This window comes from Bufo bufo, chromosome 4, assembly GCF_905171765.1.
Source record: "Bufo bufo chromosome 4, aBufBuf1.1, whole genome shotgun sequence".
Classification (NCBI taxonomy): Eukaryota; Metazoa; Chordata; class Amphibia; order Anura; family Bufonidae; genus Bufo; species Bufo bufo.
The window spans coordinates 624495459-624512851 of record NC_053392.1 but is presented as its reverse complement, the minus strand read 5'-3'; the positions used below and the strand labels follow the sequence as shown (position 1 = coordinate 624512851).

The 17393-nt window shown below is 51.0% G+C and overlaps 1 protein-coding gene across 4 annotated transcripts in view; it reads right to left on the bottom strand.

Moving 5' to 3' along the window:
• Nucleotides 1-17393, bottom strand: part of KIF6 (kinesin family member 6) — a 180154-nt gene that overhangs the window by 135320 nt on the left and 27441 nt on the right. For all 4 annotated transcript variants that reach the window (XM_040430763.1, XM_040430765.1, XM_040430764.1 and 1 more), the window contains 2 exons: nucleotides 10883-11012; nucleotides 6448-6654 (listed from right to left, as the gene is read on the bottom strand). In XM_040430763.1, coding sequence (XP_040286697.1) covers nucleotides 6448-6654; nucleotides 10883-11012 — 337 coding nt within the window. The remainder of the gene's footprint in view (nucleotides 1-6447; nucleotides 6655-10882; nucleotides 11013-17393) is intronic.

Genomic DNA, 17393 nt, shown 5'->3' with positions numbered 1-17393 from the left:
CTCTGTCCGGTAGCCTGCTTGCGGGAATATGAGTTGCGCACTCGGACTCACCGCTCCGCGGACATCCCACAACTGTTCCTCTCTATTCGCCATCCTTTCGGCCCGGTGTCTAGTCCCACTTTGGCGCGTTGGATGAAGTGGGTCATGTCCCTTTCAGGGATTGATACGGCGGTCTTTACCGCTCATTCGGCCAGGGGCGCGGCTGCCACTGCCCTGGCTGTTTCGGGGGCTCGGTTGGAGGACATTCTGCGTCTGGCTGACTGGTCTAGGGCCACGACGTTCAGAGAATTTTATTTTCGTCCGCCCCCTCATGTGTTTTCATCTATTATTGATCAGCTTTGAACTTGCAATACGAAGCCTCCGTGTCTTGCTGTAAAACTAAATGATTTTCCTATTTCATGACGTAAAGTCATAACTTTATTAAAGACACAGAGGCGAGTATTGCCCGCCCTGGGTTTCTCCTGCCCGCCCTTTTATTGTAATTTTATTGTGATTTTATTGACTGTTTACATTGTCTTTTATTGTTATTTATGACATATATTGCCATTAAGGTTATTTATGGTTCTGTTTATCAGCGACCATTTGATGTACGACCGTTCCAGGGTCGATCTTGTTCAGTTTCTACCCGATTTTTACACTGGCTATATTATTTATTCTGTTTCAGGTTGAAAGCCCCACGGCGTATGGAATTCCGCGTTGTTCCAGGTTTTCCTGAAGTGTTAGCCACGTTGGCTTGAGTTCTACAGTTTGACGGACCAGGATGGCTGTCGGTTTCGGATCCAGTTCCAGTTTCGGTTACGGTTTCAAGTTACGGTTTTGCGGTTGGTGTTGTGGATTCAAAGAAAGAGGAAGATATGCAAGAGGACACTGCTTATTATAGGATCTGTCAGGGGAGGGTCCTTTATTGTTATGATTATGTTAATTTCTCCTTTGCTGCTATTGGTGGAAGTAAAGAAGGAGAAAGCAATACGAAGCCTCCGTGTCTTTAATAAAACTATGACTTTACGTCATGAAATAGGAAAATCATTTAGTTACATCCTGTATTATACTCCAGAGCTGCACTCACTATTCTGCTGCTGCACTCACTGTGTACATACATTACTTATCCTGTACTGATCCTGAGTTACATCCTGTATTATACTCCAGAGCTGCACTCACTATTCTGCTGGTGCAGTCACTGTGTACATACATTACTTATCCTGTACTGATCCTGAGTTACATCCTGTATTATACTCCAGAGCTGCACTCACTATTCTGCTGGTGCAGTCACTGTGTACATACATTACTTATCCTGTACTGATCCTGAGTCACATCCTGTATTATACTCCAGAGCTGCACTCACTATTCTGCTGGTGCAGTCACTGTGTACATACATTACTTATCCTGTACTGATCCTGAGTTACATCCTGTATTATACTCCAGAGCTGCACTTACTATTCTGCTGGTGCAGTCACTGTGTACATACATTACTTATCCTGTACTGATCCTGAGTTACATCCTGTATTATACTCCAGAGCTACACTCACTATTTTGCTGGTGCAGTCACTGTGTACATACATTACTTATCCTGTACTGATCCTGAGTCACATCCTGTATTATACTCCAGAGCTGCACTCACTATTCTGCTGGTGCACTCACTGTGTACATACATTACTTATCCTGCACTGATCCTGAGTTACATCTTGTATTATACTCCAGAGCTGCACTCACTATTCTGCTGGTGCAGTCACTGTGTACATACATTACTTATCCTGTACTGATCCTGAGTTACATCCTATATTATACTCCAGAGCTGCACTCACTATTCTGCTGGTGCAGTCACTGTGTACATACATTACTTATCCTGTACTGATCCTGAGTTACATCCTGTATTATACTCCAGAGCTGCACTCACTATTCTGCTGGTGCAGTCACTGTGTACATACATTACTTATCCTGTACTGATCCTGAGTTACATCCTGTATTATACTCCAGAGCTGCACTCACTATTCTGCTGGTGCAGTCACTGTGTACATACATTACTTATCCTGTACTGATCCTGAGTTACATCCTGTATTATACTCCAGAGCTGCACTCACTATTCTGCTGGTGCAGTCACTGTGTACATACATTACTTATCCTGTACTGATCCTGAGTTACATCCTGTATTATACTCCAGAGCTGCACTCACTATTCTGCTGGTGCAGTCACTGTGTACATACATTACTTATCCTGTACTGATCCTGAGTTACATCCTGTATTATACTGCAGAGCTGCACTCACTATTCTGCTGGTGCAGTCACTGTGTACATACATTACTTATCCTGTACTGATCCTGAGTTACATCCTGTATTATACTCCAGAGCTGCACTCACTATTCTGCTGGTGCAGTCACTGTGTACATACATTACTTATCCTGTACTGATCCTGAGTTACATCCTGTATTATACTCCAGAGCTGCACTCACTATTCTGCTGGTGCAGTCACTGTGTACATACATTACTTATTCTGTACTGATCCTGAGTTACATCCTGTATTATACTCCAGAGCTGCACTCACTATTCTGCTGGTGCAGTCACTGTGTACATACATTACTTATCCTGTACTGATCCTGAGTTACATCCTGTATTATACTCCAGAGCTGCACTCACTATTCTGCTGGTGTAGTCACTGTGTACATACATTACTTATCCTGTACTCATCCTGAGTTACATCCTGTATTATACTCCAGAGCTGCACTCACTATTCTGCTGGTGCAGTCACTGTGTACATACATTACTTATCCTGTACTGATCCTGAGTTACATCCTGTATTATACTCCAGAGCTGCACTCCCTGTCTGCACACAGCTTTCTGTGGTGATTTGCAGTCTGAGACGTGCCATCTTCGTACAGTCATTCAATGCTGATAAAACGACGTTCCCATTTACATTCCTTCTAATTCTGGTAGTTTTGCAGCAATATGATTTCAAGGGTGAATCAGATTTCCATTTCAGGATCCTGGGAAAGCTGGGTGACTCTGTACAGCAGCCGTGGTGGATTGTCACCCAGCTTTCCCACAGTCCCAGAATCAGTTCTAACAAATCTGATAGATCTGACAACCAGAGAGTAGACAGATATTCCAAAAGTATATTTTTTTTATGGTATCTACTCAGGGCAAGAAAGGGCCATCATTGAATGGAGATCACTAAGAAAAATCTGGGAGAATTGAGAGGTTATGAAGAGCGCTGTGGGAGTGCCATAAGAGGTTTCCAGCCCAGGGCCCGGCGGGTGGAAGTGGGAGACACTGTGGCCCCGAACCCTCTGGTCATGAGGAGGTCTCTTCACTGCAGCAGCTTCTATTTGTATCAGTCATTCAGTACACTGTAGTGGGGGGTGTATTCAGAAAGGAGACCCCGTGAACCCCAATACATGAAGGTCCTGAGTAAACAGGCCCTGTGTACTGTCAGCCTGTCTCCTCGTCATCTGCTCTTTATCTAATCCACCCACTGGATCCGCTGGAGGACGCGCTGTTATTCCTCGGCCTGGATCCGGACCTGTGGGTGTTCCACCGTTACAAACAATAAAGGCTTGTAATCCACGGCAAGACCTGAGCCAATAAAAGGAGGACACCCCGAGCAATCACTGCCGCAGGTCGGCAACCTTCTAATACACAAGGGGCAGTGCTGGTTATACCTGCCGAGGAGTGTCCGGCTATACCTGCCGGGGAGTGTACGGCTATACCTGCCGGGGAGTGTACGGCTATACCTGCCGGGGAGTGTACGGCTATACCTGCCGGGGAGTGTACGGCTATACCTGCCGGGGAGTGTACGGCTATACCTGCCGGGGAGTGTACGGCTATACCTGCCGGGGAGTGTACGGCTATACCTGCCGGGGAGTGTACGGCTATACCTGCCGGGGAGTGTACGGCTATACCTGCCGGGGAGTGTACGGCTATACCTGCCGGGGAGTGTACGGCTATACCTGCCGGGGAGTGTCCGGCTATACCTGCCGGGGAGTGTCCGGCTATACCTGCCGGGGAGTGTCCGGCTATACCTGCCGGGGAGTGTCCGGCTATACCTGCCGGGGAGTGTACGGCTATACCTGCCGGGGAGTGTACGGCTATACCTGCCGGGGAGTGTACGGCTATACCTGCCGGGGAGTGTTCGGCTATACCTGCCGGGGAGTGTACGGCTATACCTGCCGGGGAGTGTACGGCTATACCTGCCGGGGAGTGTCCGGCTATACCTGCCGGGGAGTGTCCGGCTATACCTGCCGGGGAGTGTCCGGCTATACCTGCCCGGGAGTGTCCGGCTATACCTGCCGGGGAGTGTACGGCTATACCTGCCGGGGAGTGTCCGGCTATACCTGCCGGGGAGTGTCCGGCTATACCTGCCGGGGAGTGTCCGGCTATACCTGCCGAGGAGTGTCCGGCTATACCTGCCGAGGAGTGTCCGGCTATACCTGCCGGGGAGTGTCCGGCTATACCTGCCGGGGAGTGTCCGGCTATACCTGCCGGGGAGTGTCCGGCTATACCTGCCGGGGAGTGTCCGGCTATACCTGCCGGGGAGTGTCCGGCTATACCTGCCGGGGAGTGTACGGCTATACCTGCCGGGGAGTGTCCGGCTATACCTGCCGAGGAGTGTCCGGCTATACCTGCCGGGGAGTGTCCGGCTATACCTGCCGGGGAGTGTCCGGCTATACCTGCCGGGGAGTGTCCGGCTATACCTGCCGGGGAGTGTCCGGCTATACCTGCCGGGGAGTGTCCGGCTATACCTGCCGGGGAGTGTCCGGCTATACCTGCCGGGGAGTGTCCGGCTATACCTGCCGGGGAGTGTCCGGCTATACCTGCCGGGGAGTGTCCGGCTATACCTGCCGGGGAGTGTCCGGCTATACCTGCCGGGGAGTGTCCGGCTATACCTGCCGGGGAGTGTCCGGCTATACCTGCCGGGGAGTGTCCGGCTATACCTGCCGGGGAGTGTCCGGCTATACCTGCCGGGGAGTGTCCGGCTATACCTGCCGGGGAGTGTGCGGCTATACCTGCCGGGGAGTGTGCGGCTATACCTGCCGGGGAGTGTACGGCTATACCTGCCGGGGAGTGTACGGCTATACCTGCCGGGGAGTGTACGGCTATACCTGCCGAGGAGTGTCCGGCTATACCTGCCGGGGAGTGTACGGCTATACCTGCCGGGGAGTGTACGGCTATACCTGCCGGGGAGTGTACGGCTATACCTGCCGGGGAGTGTACGGCTATACCTGCCGGGGAGTGTACGGCTATACCTGCCGGGGAGTGTACGGCTATACCTGCCGGGGAGTGTACGGCTATACCTGCCGGGGAGTGTACGGCTATACCTGCCGGGGAGTGTACGGCTATACCTGCCGGGGAGTGTACGGCTATACCTGCCGGGGAGTGTACGGCTATACCTGCCGGGGAGTGTACGGCTATACCTGCCGAGGAGTGTACGGCTATACCTGCCGGGGAGTGTACGGCTATACCTGCCGGGGAGTGTACGGCTATACCTGCCGGGGAGTGTCCGGCTATACCTGCCGAGGAGTGTCCGGTTATACCTGCCGAGGAGTGTCCGGCTACAACTGCCGAGGAGTGTCCGGCTATACCTGCCGGGGAGTGTACGGCTATACCTGCCGGGGAGTGTACGGCTATACCTGCCGGGGAGTGTACGGCTATACCTGCCGGGGAGTGTACGGCTATACCTGCCGGGGAGTGTACGGCTATACCTGCCGGGGAGTGTCCGGCTATACCTGCCGGGGAGTGTACGGCTATACCTGCCGGGGAGTGTACGGCTATACCTGCCGGGGAGTGTACGGCTATACCTGCCGGGGAGTGTACGGCTATACCTGCCGGGGAGTGTACGGCTATACCTGCCGGGGAGTGTACGGCTATACCTGCCGGGGAGTGTACGGCTATACCTGCCGGGGAGTGTACGGCTATACCTGCCGGGGAGTGTACGGCTATACCTGCTGGGGAGTGTACGGTTATACCTGCCGGGGAGTGTACGGCTATACCTGCTGGGGAGTGTACGGCTATACCTGCTGGGGAGTGTACGGCTATACCTGTTGAGGAGTGTCCGGTTATCTATGCTGCTTATATTCCATCTACAATGGGAAGGATCTGGGGGTAAGGATTGATGAAAAATACTAAATTATAGCACTCTGTGCCAGTCTGCTGCGGGAAAGGCACGGCTCCTAGAGAACAAAGGGGGACTAGGCGAAATAATGGTTTACGTCCAGATGGTAAAATCCACTGACCTTGTGCTGCTGCTGATGTATGGCTCACAGAGTGTTAATGCTATGCTGTCGCACAGTGTGAACAGACCCCAGCAGACCACAGGGGTGTGATCATGCAGCAGCCTCTGTACAGAACATGGACCATATCTCAGCGGAGGGACCCTATTGTGCCTCCACACATCATTTATGTCACAGGGTCTCCCCCCAGAATTTCGCCCCACGCCCCCATCCGGGGTGACGCTCACCTGCTCCAGGTAGTGCAGGGACAGATTGATGTACTTGGCCTCCGTCAGCAGCTGCCCCCCGACTCCAGTCTTCGCTACTCGCTCGGATCCAGCCAGGTCTACCAGGTGCAGCTTGGAGCGGCAGACGGTGGCGGAGCCGGGCTCCTTGCTGGAGATGTGTATGGTGAAGATACAGTGCGAGCGGGTGGACGCCTGGTTCATCGGGGTCTGAAAAGACACAAGGAAAGGAGAGCTGCGGTCAGGTAGAGTACAACAGGAAGGACCTGCAGCTCTCTAATATACTCCAAGCCTCAATTCCTCAGCATTTACAAGATCTGTGCTTGCTGCCAATGAATGGAAACATTACTATTTACATCCACAGACTGGAATTCTCCCACTGATCAATGAATCTGCATAGCAGTCTAATATTCTCATTCACTGGCAGCAAGCCTTGACTTCTATGGAGAGGATACAGAAATGGCAGACACGGACATAGTAGCAAACCCTCAGCCAAACTACCCTGAAAACCTCATGACTTCTCAGAGCAGAGGTTTTGTTACAAATGTGTCGATCCATATATATTGCTTATCCATATATAAACAACCCGAAGGACGTTATCTACACTGATACATTGTAGCAAAGTATCAGGACAACAAAGGGATTTGTTACATATATATCCGGGGTCAAGACAACCCTCTGATACAGACAGTCTGGACTCCATTCTGCTTCATGTGATCTGCACTGATACACTGTAACAAACTAGGAGAGCGATTTGGGCTGCCGATGTGTTTTGACAACAGAGGATTGTCCAGACTGGATACAATTGTTACAGACCCTCAGCTGTGTGGAATTTTAGGCCAGGAAGAGCTCTTGTTCTCGTTCACTGACAGCAAGCAGAGATCTTTACAATGGTGAGGAATTAGAGTCTATGAGTGTCTGATGGTAGAATGATGGACTGGAGACTCTACAGACAGTAAAGATTTATAGGCCGCGGTCAGGTAAACGTTCCCGGCAGTAAAGCGGAACGCAGTAAATATTTATAGACAGAAGGGGCTTCTTCATAAACATTTACACTGGGGGGAGGGGCGAGGACGTCAGCGGCAGGAATAACGGGGGCAGTTCAGGCTCCCCATGATATAACAACCGCGTAACCATTCTACATCACTAAGCTAATAAAATAGTCATGTGACCAGCAGAGGGGACATGGCGCCCCCGGGAAACGATTTACTGCCTCCATCCAGCAGAGAGGCGACACGTGAGAAGAAGACAACCCCTGTCCACACGCCCGATGGCGTCCGAGAGGAGCCCTCTCCTGCTACGCCTCGGAGGCTTCACATTTGGTAGACATTACAGTGGATGTCTCTGCTGCGATTGACGCCACCGGTCCGACGGACAAAGAGGACCCCCCCCCCCCCCAGGGAAATTCTCCTTTATGTATCATCTCAGGGTTGGGAGCCTCGAAAATGGGGGGGGGGGGGGGGGGGGGGAGAATAAAAAATATCAGTGAACAGAATGTGCTGGTGCGAGGAGGAGGCGGCGGCGCTGGTGGCGGCGGCACATGGTCATTATTAAGAAGCAGAAGAGTCTTTAAGTAGAACCACTTCAAACAGCGATGACTGCCTGACAATGCTGCAACAAGAGGGAGAAGCCTCTGATCTCTGATCAGACTACATGTGCTCCACATACATGGTCGTCCCCCCTGCTGATCACGTTGGAACAACGGTGACCTCATCGGCGGCCGATCACGTGGCTCACAGACCAGAGCAAATGTACATGTAAACGTGAACGGAGCCCACTGGAGCATTGTATGAACACAACCTGCGGGAGTCTGTCAGCAGTTTTGACCATGCTAAACTTCTGGCAGCACTAGGTAGATGCCAGGGAGAGCAGGACAAACATACCTTTTGTGGAGCTTTACTCATCAGGAGTAGTTTCAAGATGAAGTTTTATTCTGCTATATTCTGCTCCTGTATGTGCCCAGGAGGCGGAGCTTCTTTGTAAAGCGCCCTCTGCATACAGCGGCTTCACAGCGCCTCCCCTCTAGTGACAGCTCTAGTGACAGCTCCCCTCCCCACAGCTCTAGTGACAGCTCTAGCAGCCTCCTGTTTGTCTAATACAGAGGGGATGCAGCTCACTGCAGAGAGCACTTCACAGAGAGGCTCCGCCTCCCGGGCTATTACAGGGGCAGAATAAAACTTCATATTCTCACTACCTCTCATAATAAAAGCTCCACAAAAAGGTAAGTCCTCTCCAATCCCTACCTAGTGCTGTCAGCAGCTTAGCATGGTCAAAGCTGCTGCCAGATTCCCTTTAAGGCCTCATTCACATGGCCGTTCCGTGCATTGGGGACCACAATTTGCCGGGACCTAAATGGGTCCGTGATCCGTCCGCACCGCCAAAAAAATATGTTCTATTTTTTGGCGGTGCGGAGGCACGGACAGAAACACCACGGAAGCGCTCCATAGTGCTTCCGTGGGGTTCCATGCCTCCGTTCCGCACCGCAGCTCCGGATTGTGGACCCATTCAAGTGAGGACCCATTCATGCGGGGAGCACAAGGCCGGAGCCCGCATATTGTGGACCTGCAATACAGCAACGGCCGTGTGCATGAGGCCTAAGGGCCTGGTTTCCATGAAGGTTCCCTGCCGGGGCCCGGAACACCTGCCGGGGCCCGATCCACAGGGTCCTGACGCTGCAGCCACGCCCGGGAGCGGTATATACATTATTTGTCTGGTTTATGGAATTCGTTTTAATGGTCTGGTCCAAAGTCTAAATTACATTTTAGTGGCCTGTCCTGAGGGTCTGAATTTATTTAATGGGCCTGGTCTGGGGTCTGTTTAATTTTAAGGGGTCTAGTCTGGGGGTCTGTTTGATTTTAAGGGGTGCTAGGTTAGGGTCTATTAAATTTTAGGGGTCTGATCTGGGTTCTGAATTAATATTGGATTCCTAAGGTCTGTTTCATTTTACGGGTCTGGTCTGGGGTTTAATTTCATGGGTTATGGGTCTTGTCTGGTGTCTGATCAATATTAAAGGGGTTGTCTCATCATGGACAATGGGGGCATATCACTAGGATATGCCATCATTGTCTTATAGGTGCGGGTCCCACTGCCGAGACAAGGACCTATATCGAGAACGGATGCGCATGCGCAGCAGCCCTCCATTCATTTTCTACGGGGCCGGAGAAAATAGCCAAGCGCTGGCTCGGCTATTTCCGTCGGCCTCATACAAATGAATGGGAGCGGGGGCTGCGCTTTTTTGCGGAATGTGAACAGAAGATCTTCCCTGCTGGTGTTCAGCTTGGACCTTCACAGACCCAGGTAAGCGGACCCCTACTAAAACTAGCTGAGCCCCCCTGGTCTAGACAATGAATGCAATGTGTAATACAATGAGACAGAGGAATGAGGACTGTTTCTGCAGAGAGGACCCATCAGAGTCTCCAGAACGGAGGGGTCAATCCACCTCTCACTTTTACACCAAATCTGCCAAAACCCACACGTGTTAGAGATCAGGGGCGGCAGTTTTATGGGAAAGTCTCTGCTCCGAGGAGGGATGGGCCGTGAAGGAAAACTGTGCACCGCAATGATCACGGGTGAAGCCTCACAACAAAGCAATGACTAAAGAGACAGAAATGGGGTCTATAACCAGTGGGGCCCCCAATGTCCCTCCCTCTGTAGATACAGACCTCAGATTTTATAGTAGCCTTCCTCATGACCTCATCTACTGACGGACACAGACAGTGGCCGAATGCACTCGGAGCACTCAGACGGGGGATTTTACACCTGCTGAATATACAGGCCGTGTTAATTAAGGTGGAGCATCATATTGTCGGGTAGACGAGGCCTATTCTATTCTCCAGCAGACGGTGGTGGGAGGAGGGGGATGCAGCTGCAGCTTCTCTCCCTGCGGCCCTTTTTACCCGATATCTCACAGCGCCTTCTATCCAGAGGAAAAGAGCACAAGGAAAGTCGGAGCAACGCAGAGCAATGGAAGACGACACAGAACATTTCTGGCTGTTCGGCATCTTCACTGTCCGGGACTTATCACCCTGAGGGCTCATTCGCACGGACGTGTGCTGCCCGTTGCCGTATTGCGGACCGCATTTGCGGGCACTGTTTTGCGTGCATTCCGCATCACGGATGCGGACCCATTCACTTCAATGGGTCCGCAAATCTGTAGATGCGGAACGGAACACTACGGAGTGCTTTCTGGGGTTCCGTTCCTCCGCACCGCAAAAAGATAGAACTTGCTCTATCTTTTTGCTGAACGGATGGATCGCGGACCCGTTCAAGTGAATGCGTCTGTGATCCCCATGCGGCTGCCCCACGGACGGTGCCCGTGCATTAAGGACCGCGATTTGCGGTCCACAGCACGGGCTTTACACGGTCGTGTGAACGAGTCCTAAGCCTTACACCCCGATAAGCTGCTGCCCGCTACATGTGCTGGTCATAAACTGCTCACCTCTGCTATCATGCGGTTGGTGTCCCCCAGGAAGAGCAGGTTCAGGGCTTCCTCCTCGGTGGTGGCCGGCTGCCGGGACAGGTTCTTCAGATGAATGTTTTGGTCGGGGTCCTCCATTATGGTCACCTTCCTGGAGACGGAGATGAGAAGGAGGAAAAAAGGCAAATGATACAATTATTACAAAACCAGGATGGAAAGTTCTGCTTTATTTCTGGTCACCCAACTTTCCCTCATATAAGGCTGCCCTGAATGACGTGCGATGGGAGGAACGATACTGGGGAGACTACAGCTACTGGGGGACATAGGGGCTGGCACCCCGCTTTTCTAGAAAGAGCTAGAACTAACTATTGAATTAGTTCCACACTGGCAGAAGAGGACGGCTTTATATTTAAAGGGCAATTGCCTCTTTCATTCTATCCAACATGGCTGCTCGGAGTACCCACAATGAGCCCCCAGAGGCAGCGTTCCGGCTCCTGGAATATAAATATCTGCGGCCGCTCCATCTGTCCTGTGGCATCGTATTTCTAGCTAAACAATGACAAAGCCAAGTGATGAGGGCGGCAGTCCGTGCCTATTTTTATTTTCCTTCTGGTCGGGGCGGTGAGAGCAGTAATCAGCGGACGGTCGTATTTAGCGGCAGGTGGTTGGTTTCCGTTCCTTCCATGTCCAGAGACACTTTCCATTCCTTCCACCTGGAGCGACTGCAGCTGATGATTAAACCTCGCCGTATCTCAGCGTCATAGGCTCTGCTGGATAATATAATCTTCAGCTTCAGTAAAACATCAATTATTGAAGGGGTGGGTGGTGTGCAATCAGACCAACATGGCTGCATTCTTCCAGAACCAGTGCCACGCTTGTTCATGGGTTGAGCCTGGTACTGCAGCTCAGCTCCATTCACTCAAATAGGGATGAGCTGCAACACCGGGAACTGTCCATCGTCAAGGAAAGTGCTGCATCTAGAAGGAAACCATGTATGTTTCATCTCCTACAAAGCCTTTAATTCAGTGACCAGTGAGGCTCATAAGAGGAGCAAAAATATCTCTTGACATACTCTGTGCTGCTGGGGACCTTGCACTGTCCTGGTCTCCATTCCCTTTCTGACAATATGGAGCTCAGTCCTCACTAACATCATGTCACTGGGCCAGAAGAGGAGCTCTTCCCACAGTCACTGGGCCAGGACAGGAGCTCTTCCCACAGTCACTGGTCCAGGAGAGGAGCTCTTCCCACAGTCACTGGTCCAGGACAGGAGCTCTTCCCACAGTCACTGGGCCAGGACAGGAGCTCTTCCCACAGTCACTGGTCCAGGACAGGAGCTCTTCCCACAGTCACTGGGCCAGGACAGGAGCTCTTCCCACAGTCACTGGGCCAGGACAGGAGCTCTTCCCGCAGTCACTGGTCCAGGACAGGAGCTCTTCCCACAGTCACTGGGCCAGGACAGGAGCTCTTCCCACAGTCACTGGGCCAGGACAGGAGCTCTTCCCGCAGTCACTGGGCCAGGACAGGAGCTCTTCCCGCAGTCACTGGTCCAGGACAGGAGCTCTTCCCACAGTCACTGGTCCAGGACAGGAGCTCTTCCCACAGTCACTGGGCCAGGAGCTCTTTCCACAGTCACTGGTCCAGGACAGGAGCTCTTCCCACAGTCACTGGGCCAGGACAGGAGCTCTTCCCACAGTCACTGGTCCAGGACAGGAGCTCTTCCCACAGTCACTGGTCCAGGACAGGAGCTCTTCCCACAGTCACTGGTCCAGGACAGGAGCTCTTCCCACAGTTACTGGTCCAGGACAGGAGCTCTTCCCACAGTCACTGGTCCAGGACAGGAGCTCTTCCCACAGTCACTGGTCCAGGACAGGAGCTCTTCCTACAGTCAATGGGCCAGGACAGGGGCTCTTCTCACAGTCACTGGGCCAGGACAGGAGCTCTTCCCACAGTCACTGGGCCAGGACAGGGGCTCTTCTCACAGTCACTGGCCCAGGACAGGAGCTCTTCCCGCAGTCACTGGGCCAGGACAGGAGCTCTTCCCGCAGTCACTGGGCCAGGACAGGAGCTCTTCCCGCAGTCACTGGGCCAGGACAGGAGCTCTTCCCGCAGTCACTGGGCCAGGACAGGAGCTCTTCCCGCAGTCACTGGGCCAGGACAGGAGCTCTTCCCGCAGTCACTGGGCCAGGACAGGAGCTCTTCCTATAGACACTGGGCCAAGACAGGGGCTCTTCCTACTGTCACTGGGCCAGGACAGGAGCTCTTTGTACAATTACTGGGCCAGCACAGGAACTCTTCCTGTAGTCACTGTGCCAGGACAGGAGCTCTTCCCATAGTCACTGGGTCAGGACAGGACTCTTCCCAGTCACTGGGCCAGGACAGGAGCTCATGGTACAATTACTGGTCCAGGACAGGAGCTCTTCCCATAGTCACTGGGTCAGGACAGGACTCTTCGTACAATTACTGGGCCAGGACAGGAGCTCTTTATACAATTACTGGGCCAGGACAGGAGCTTTCACTATATTGAGATACAAGCATTTCAAACTTTGCTGTTGCCAAGAACAAAAATGTCTGTGCGATGACGACACCTGAACTGTAAGTAGTAGATAGGATTTTGGTTTATTCATTTACGTAACGTGTCAATTAAAGACTTTGCAGGAATGGGTGTCTGCTTCCCCGAAATAGCGATGCTCTAACCAGGACAAATGCATCTGAAGCTAACCATTGATAAATATAGGATGGCTGTCTGTAATTTACTTGCATATCCACATTACCAGTAACAGGATACTGCATGAAGGCAGATTTCATCCAAAAACTTGTGGATATTCTGAAACCTATTTGTGCTTTTTTAAGATCAGACTACTGCTCATTCCCATTAGCTACGTCTGGATCGTGTGGTGGGAACAACCCATTCACATCAGTGGATTGCCATGTACTATGTACAGATGGGCAGGTGCAGGTCCGGCTCTGGATTATTATGGACCCATCTAGTATAGTAGACTCACAGAAGGCTCCATTTCTACCTCACTTCCAGACCCACCACATTTCACTTTTAATAGAAAGAAACTTCTGAAAGTAAAAGAATAAAAATCAAGAGAGGACCTGTCACAGTTATTAATCATACAGGAGGGGATCTGTACAGCTCTCAATGTAGAGGGGGACTTCTGAAGACATCTGACCGCTTTAAAGGACGTACACGTGACCATAAAGCACCAGTGCAGGGCGAGCCCCGGTCAGGCTCTGTTCACATAGCCATTGTGGCTTCTTTTCACATTGTAGTGCAGGACATGTCACATAACTTCTCCCAAAAATGTCCCATGGACCTCATTGACTTATAATGGGGTCTGCACGCTGTGGTCATTGTAAAATGGGTAATGTACACACAGCCGGCGGTTTCAGGATAAGCTGCCATGTGTGTGTCCATGAGGAATTACACCATTTCTGACTTGTAGGCTGCATTTTTCACCAGTTTCCCCTTTATAGGCTTTATGTCTATATGCTTTGTAGGCTTTACAGTGCCTTGAAAAAGTATTCATACCGCTTGAACTTTTTCCACATTTTTTACCGTTACACCCACAAACTTAAATGTATTTTATTGGGATTTTATGTGATCGACCGACACAAAGTACAAGTCTGTGTGAGATGGAAAGAAAATGATACCTGGTTTACTGAATACAAATCTGGACAGTGCGGTGCATTTGTATTCAGCCCCCGAGTCAATACTTTGTAGGATCACCTTTCCCTGCAGTCTTTTGGGGTCAGTCTCTACCAGCTTTACACATCTAGAGGCTGACATATTTGCCCATTCTTCTGTGCAGAAGAGCTAGCACTCAGTCAGATTGGATGGAGAGCGTCTGTGAACAGCAATTTCCAATTCCTGCCACAGATTCTCAATGGGATTTAGGTCTGGACGGTGACTGGGCCGCTCTAACACATGAAGATGCTTTGATCGAAACCCTTTGTAGTTTTGTCTGGAAGTTGAGGGTTGTTGTCTTGCTGGAAGGTGAACCTCCATCCCAGCCTCAAGTCTTTTGCAGCCTCTACCAGGTTTACCTCCATTGTCCTGTATTTGGCTCCATCCATCTTCCCATCACCTCTGACCAGCTTCCATGTCCCAGCTGAAGAGCCTCCCCCATGATCCTCCATGTCTCACGGTGGGGACGATGAGTTCAGGGGGATGTGCAGGGTTAGTTTTCCGTCACACATAGCGTTCTGCTTTTAGGCCAAAAAGTTCCACTTCAGTCTCATCCGACCAGAGCACCTTCTTCCACATGTCTGATATGTCCCCTACATGGCTTGTGGCAAACTGCAGACAGGACTTCTTATGGCTGCTTTCAAAAAGGGCTGTCAGTTTAGGTGGACGGCCATGTCTTGGTAGATTTGCAGTTGTGCCACACTCCTTCCATTTTTGGATGATGGATTGAACAGTGCCCCGTGAGATGTTCAGAGCTTGGGATTAGAGCTGCAGTAAACGATTATTTCAGTAACTGAGTATTCTACCGATTATTTTTTACGATTAATCGAGTAATCTAATAAGAAAAAATGAATTAATAGACTGTTTTCTTTTATAAAAACTCACCAGACCCCCTGCCATCAGTCCCCAACACCCTTCGTTCCCCCTGTGCGATCAGTCCAAGTGCATCAGTTCCCCCAGTGCCATCAGCTCCACTATCCCCCAGTGCCATCAGCTCCATTCCCCCACTTCCTTCAGCTCCACTCCCCCACCTGTACCATCAGCCCCATCCCCCCCAGTGCCATCAGCTCCACTATCCCCCCGTGCCATCAGCTCCACTATCCCCCAGTGCCTTCAGATCTCCCCCACCTGTACCATCAGCTCCGTTCCCCCAGTGCCATCAGCTCCACTATCCCCCAGTGCCATCAGCTCCACTCCCCCACCTGTACCATCAGCTCCGTTCCCCCAGTGCCATCAGCTCCAGTCCCCCAGTGCCATCAGCTCCACTATCCCCTAGTGCCATCAGCTCCACTATCCCCCAGTGCTTTCAGATCTCCCCCACCTGTACCATCAGCTCCGTTCCCCCAGTGCCATCAGCTCCACTATCCCCCAGTGCTTTCAGATCTCCCCCACCTGTACCATCAGCTCCGTTCCCCCAGTGCCATCCGCTCCACTCCCCCACATGTACCATCAGCTCTCCCCCACCCCAGTGCCTTCAGCTCCACTATCCCCCAGAGCCATCAGCTCTCCCCCGCTCCATACAGGCAAACCTTGCGCCCCCCCCCCTGTATTTTTATTCACACCGTTTACCAATCACCACAAATAATACGTTCACTATATTGTACGGGTTATTACCACAGATAGTAAATATCACAAGAGTATTGGGTAAGCAAAAAGTATGAAATATCACAGAACAGTATCTGGCGTACAGATAATAAAAAGCTGTACAATATAGTGGACATATTTAGAGATAAACGAATTTCATATTTTGAAATTCGTTCACGCTTCGTTTACTGGTAAAAGGTGAATTCCCCTGCATAACGGAAACGGGACGGATCCGTTTTGCAGCCCATATACACTGCGTGCAGAATTATTAGGCAAATGAGTATTTTGACCACATCATCCTCTTTATGCATGTTGTCTTACTCCAAGCTGTATAGGCTCGAAAGCCTACTACCAATTAAGCATATTAGGTGATGTGCATCTCTGTAATGAGAAGGGGTGTGGTCTAATGACATCAACACCCTATATTAGGTGTGCATAATTATTAGGCAACTTCCTTTCCTTTGGCAAAATGGGTCAAAAGAAGGACTTGACAGGCTCAGAAAAGTCAAAAATAGTGAGATATCTTGCAGAGGGATGCAGCACTCTTAAAATTGCAAAGCTTCTGAAGCGTGATCATCGAACAATCAAGCGTTTCATTCAAAATAGTCAACAGGGTCGCAAGAAGCGTGTGGAAAAACCAAGGCGCAAAATAACTGCCCATGAACTGAGAAAAGTCAAGCCTGCAGCTGCCAAGATGCCACTTGCCACCAGTTTGGCCATATTTCAGAGCTGCAACATCACTGGAGTGCCCAAAAGCACAAGGTGTGCAATACTCAGAGACATGGCCAAGGTAAGAAAGGCTGAAAGACGACCACCACTGAACAAGACACACAAGCTGAAACGTCAAGACTGGGCCAAGAAATATCTCAAGACTGATTTTTCTAAGGTTTTATGGACTGATGAAATGAGAGTGAGTCTTGATGGGCCAGATGGATGGGCCTGTGGCTGGATTGGTAAAGGGCAGAGAGCTCCAGTCCGACTCAGACGCCAGCAAGGTGGAGGTGGAGTACTGGTTTGGGCTGGTATCATCAAAGATGAGCTTGTGGGGCCTTTTCGGGTTGAGGATGGAGTCAAGCTCAACTTCCAGTCCTACTGCCAGTTTCTGGAAGACACCTTCTTCAAGCAGTGGTACAGGAAGAAGTCTGCATCCTTCAAGAAAAACATGATTTTCATGCAGGACAATGCTCCATCACACGCGTCCAAGTACTCCACAGCGTGGCTGGCAAGAAAGGGTATAAAAGAGGAAAATCTAATGAC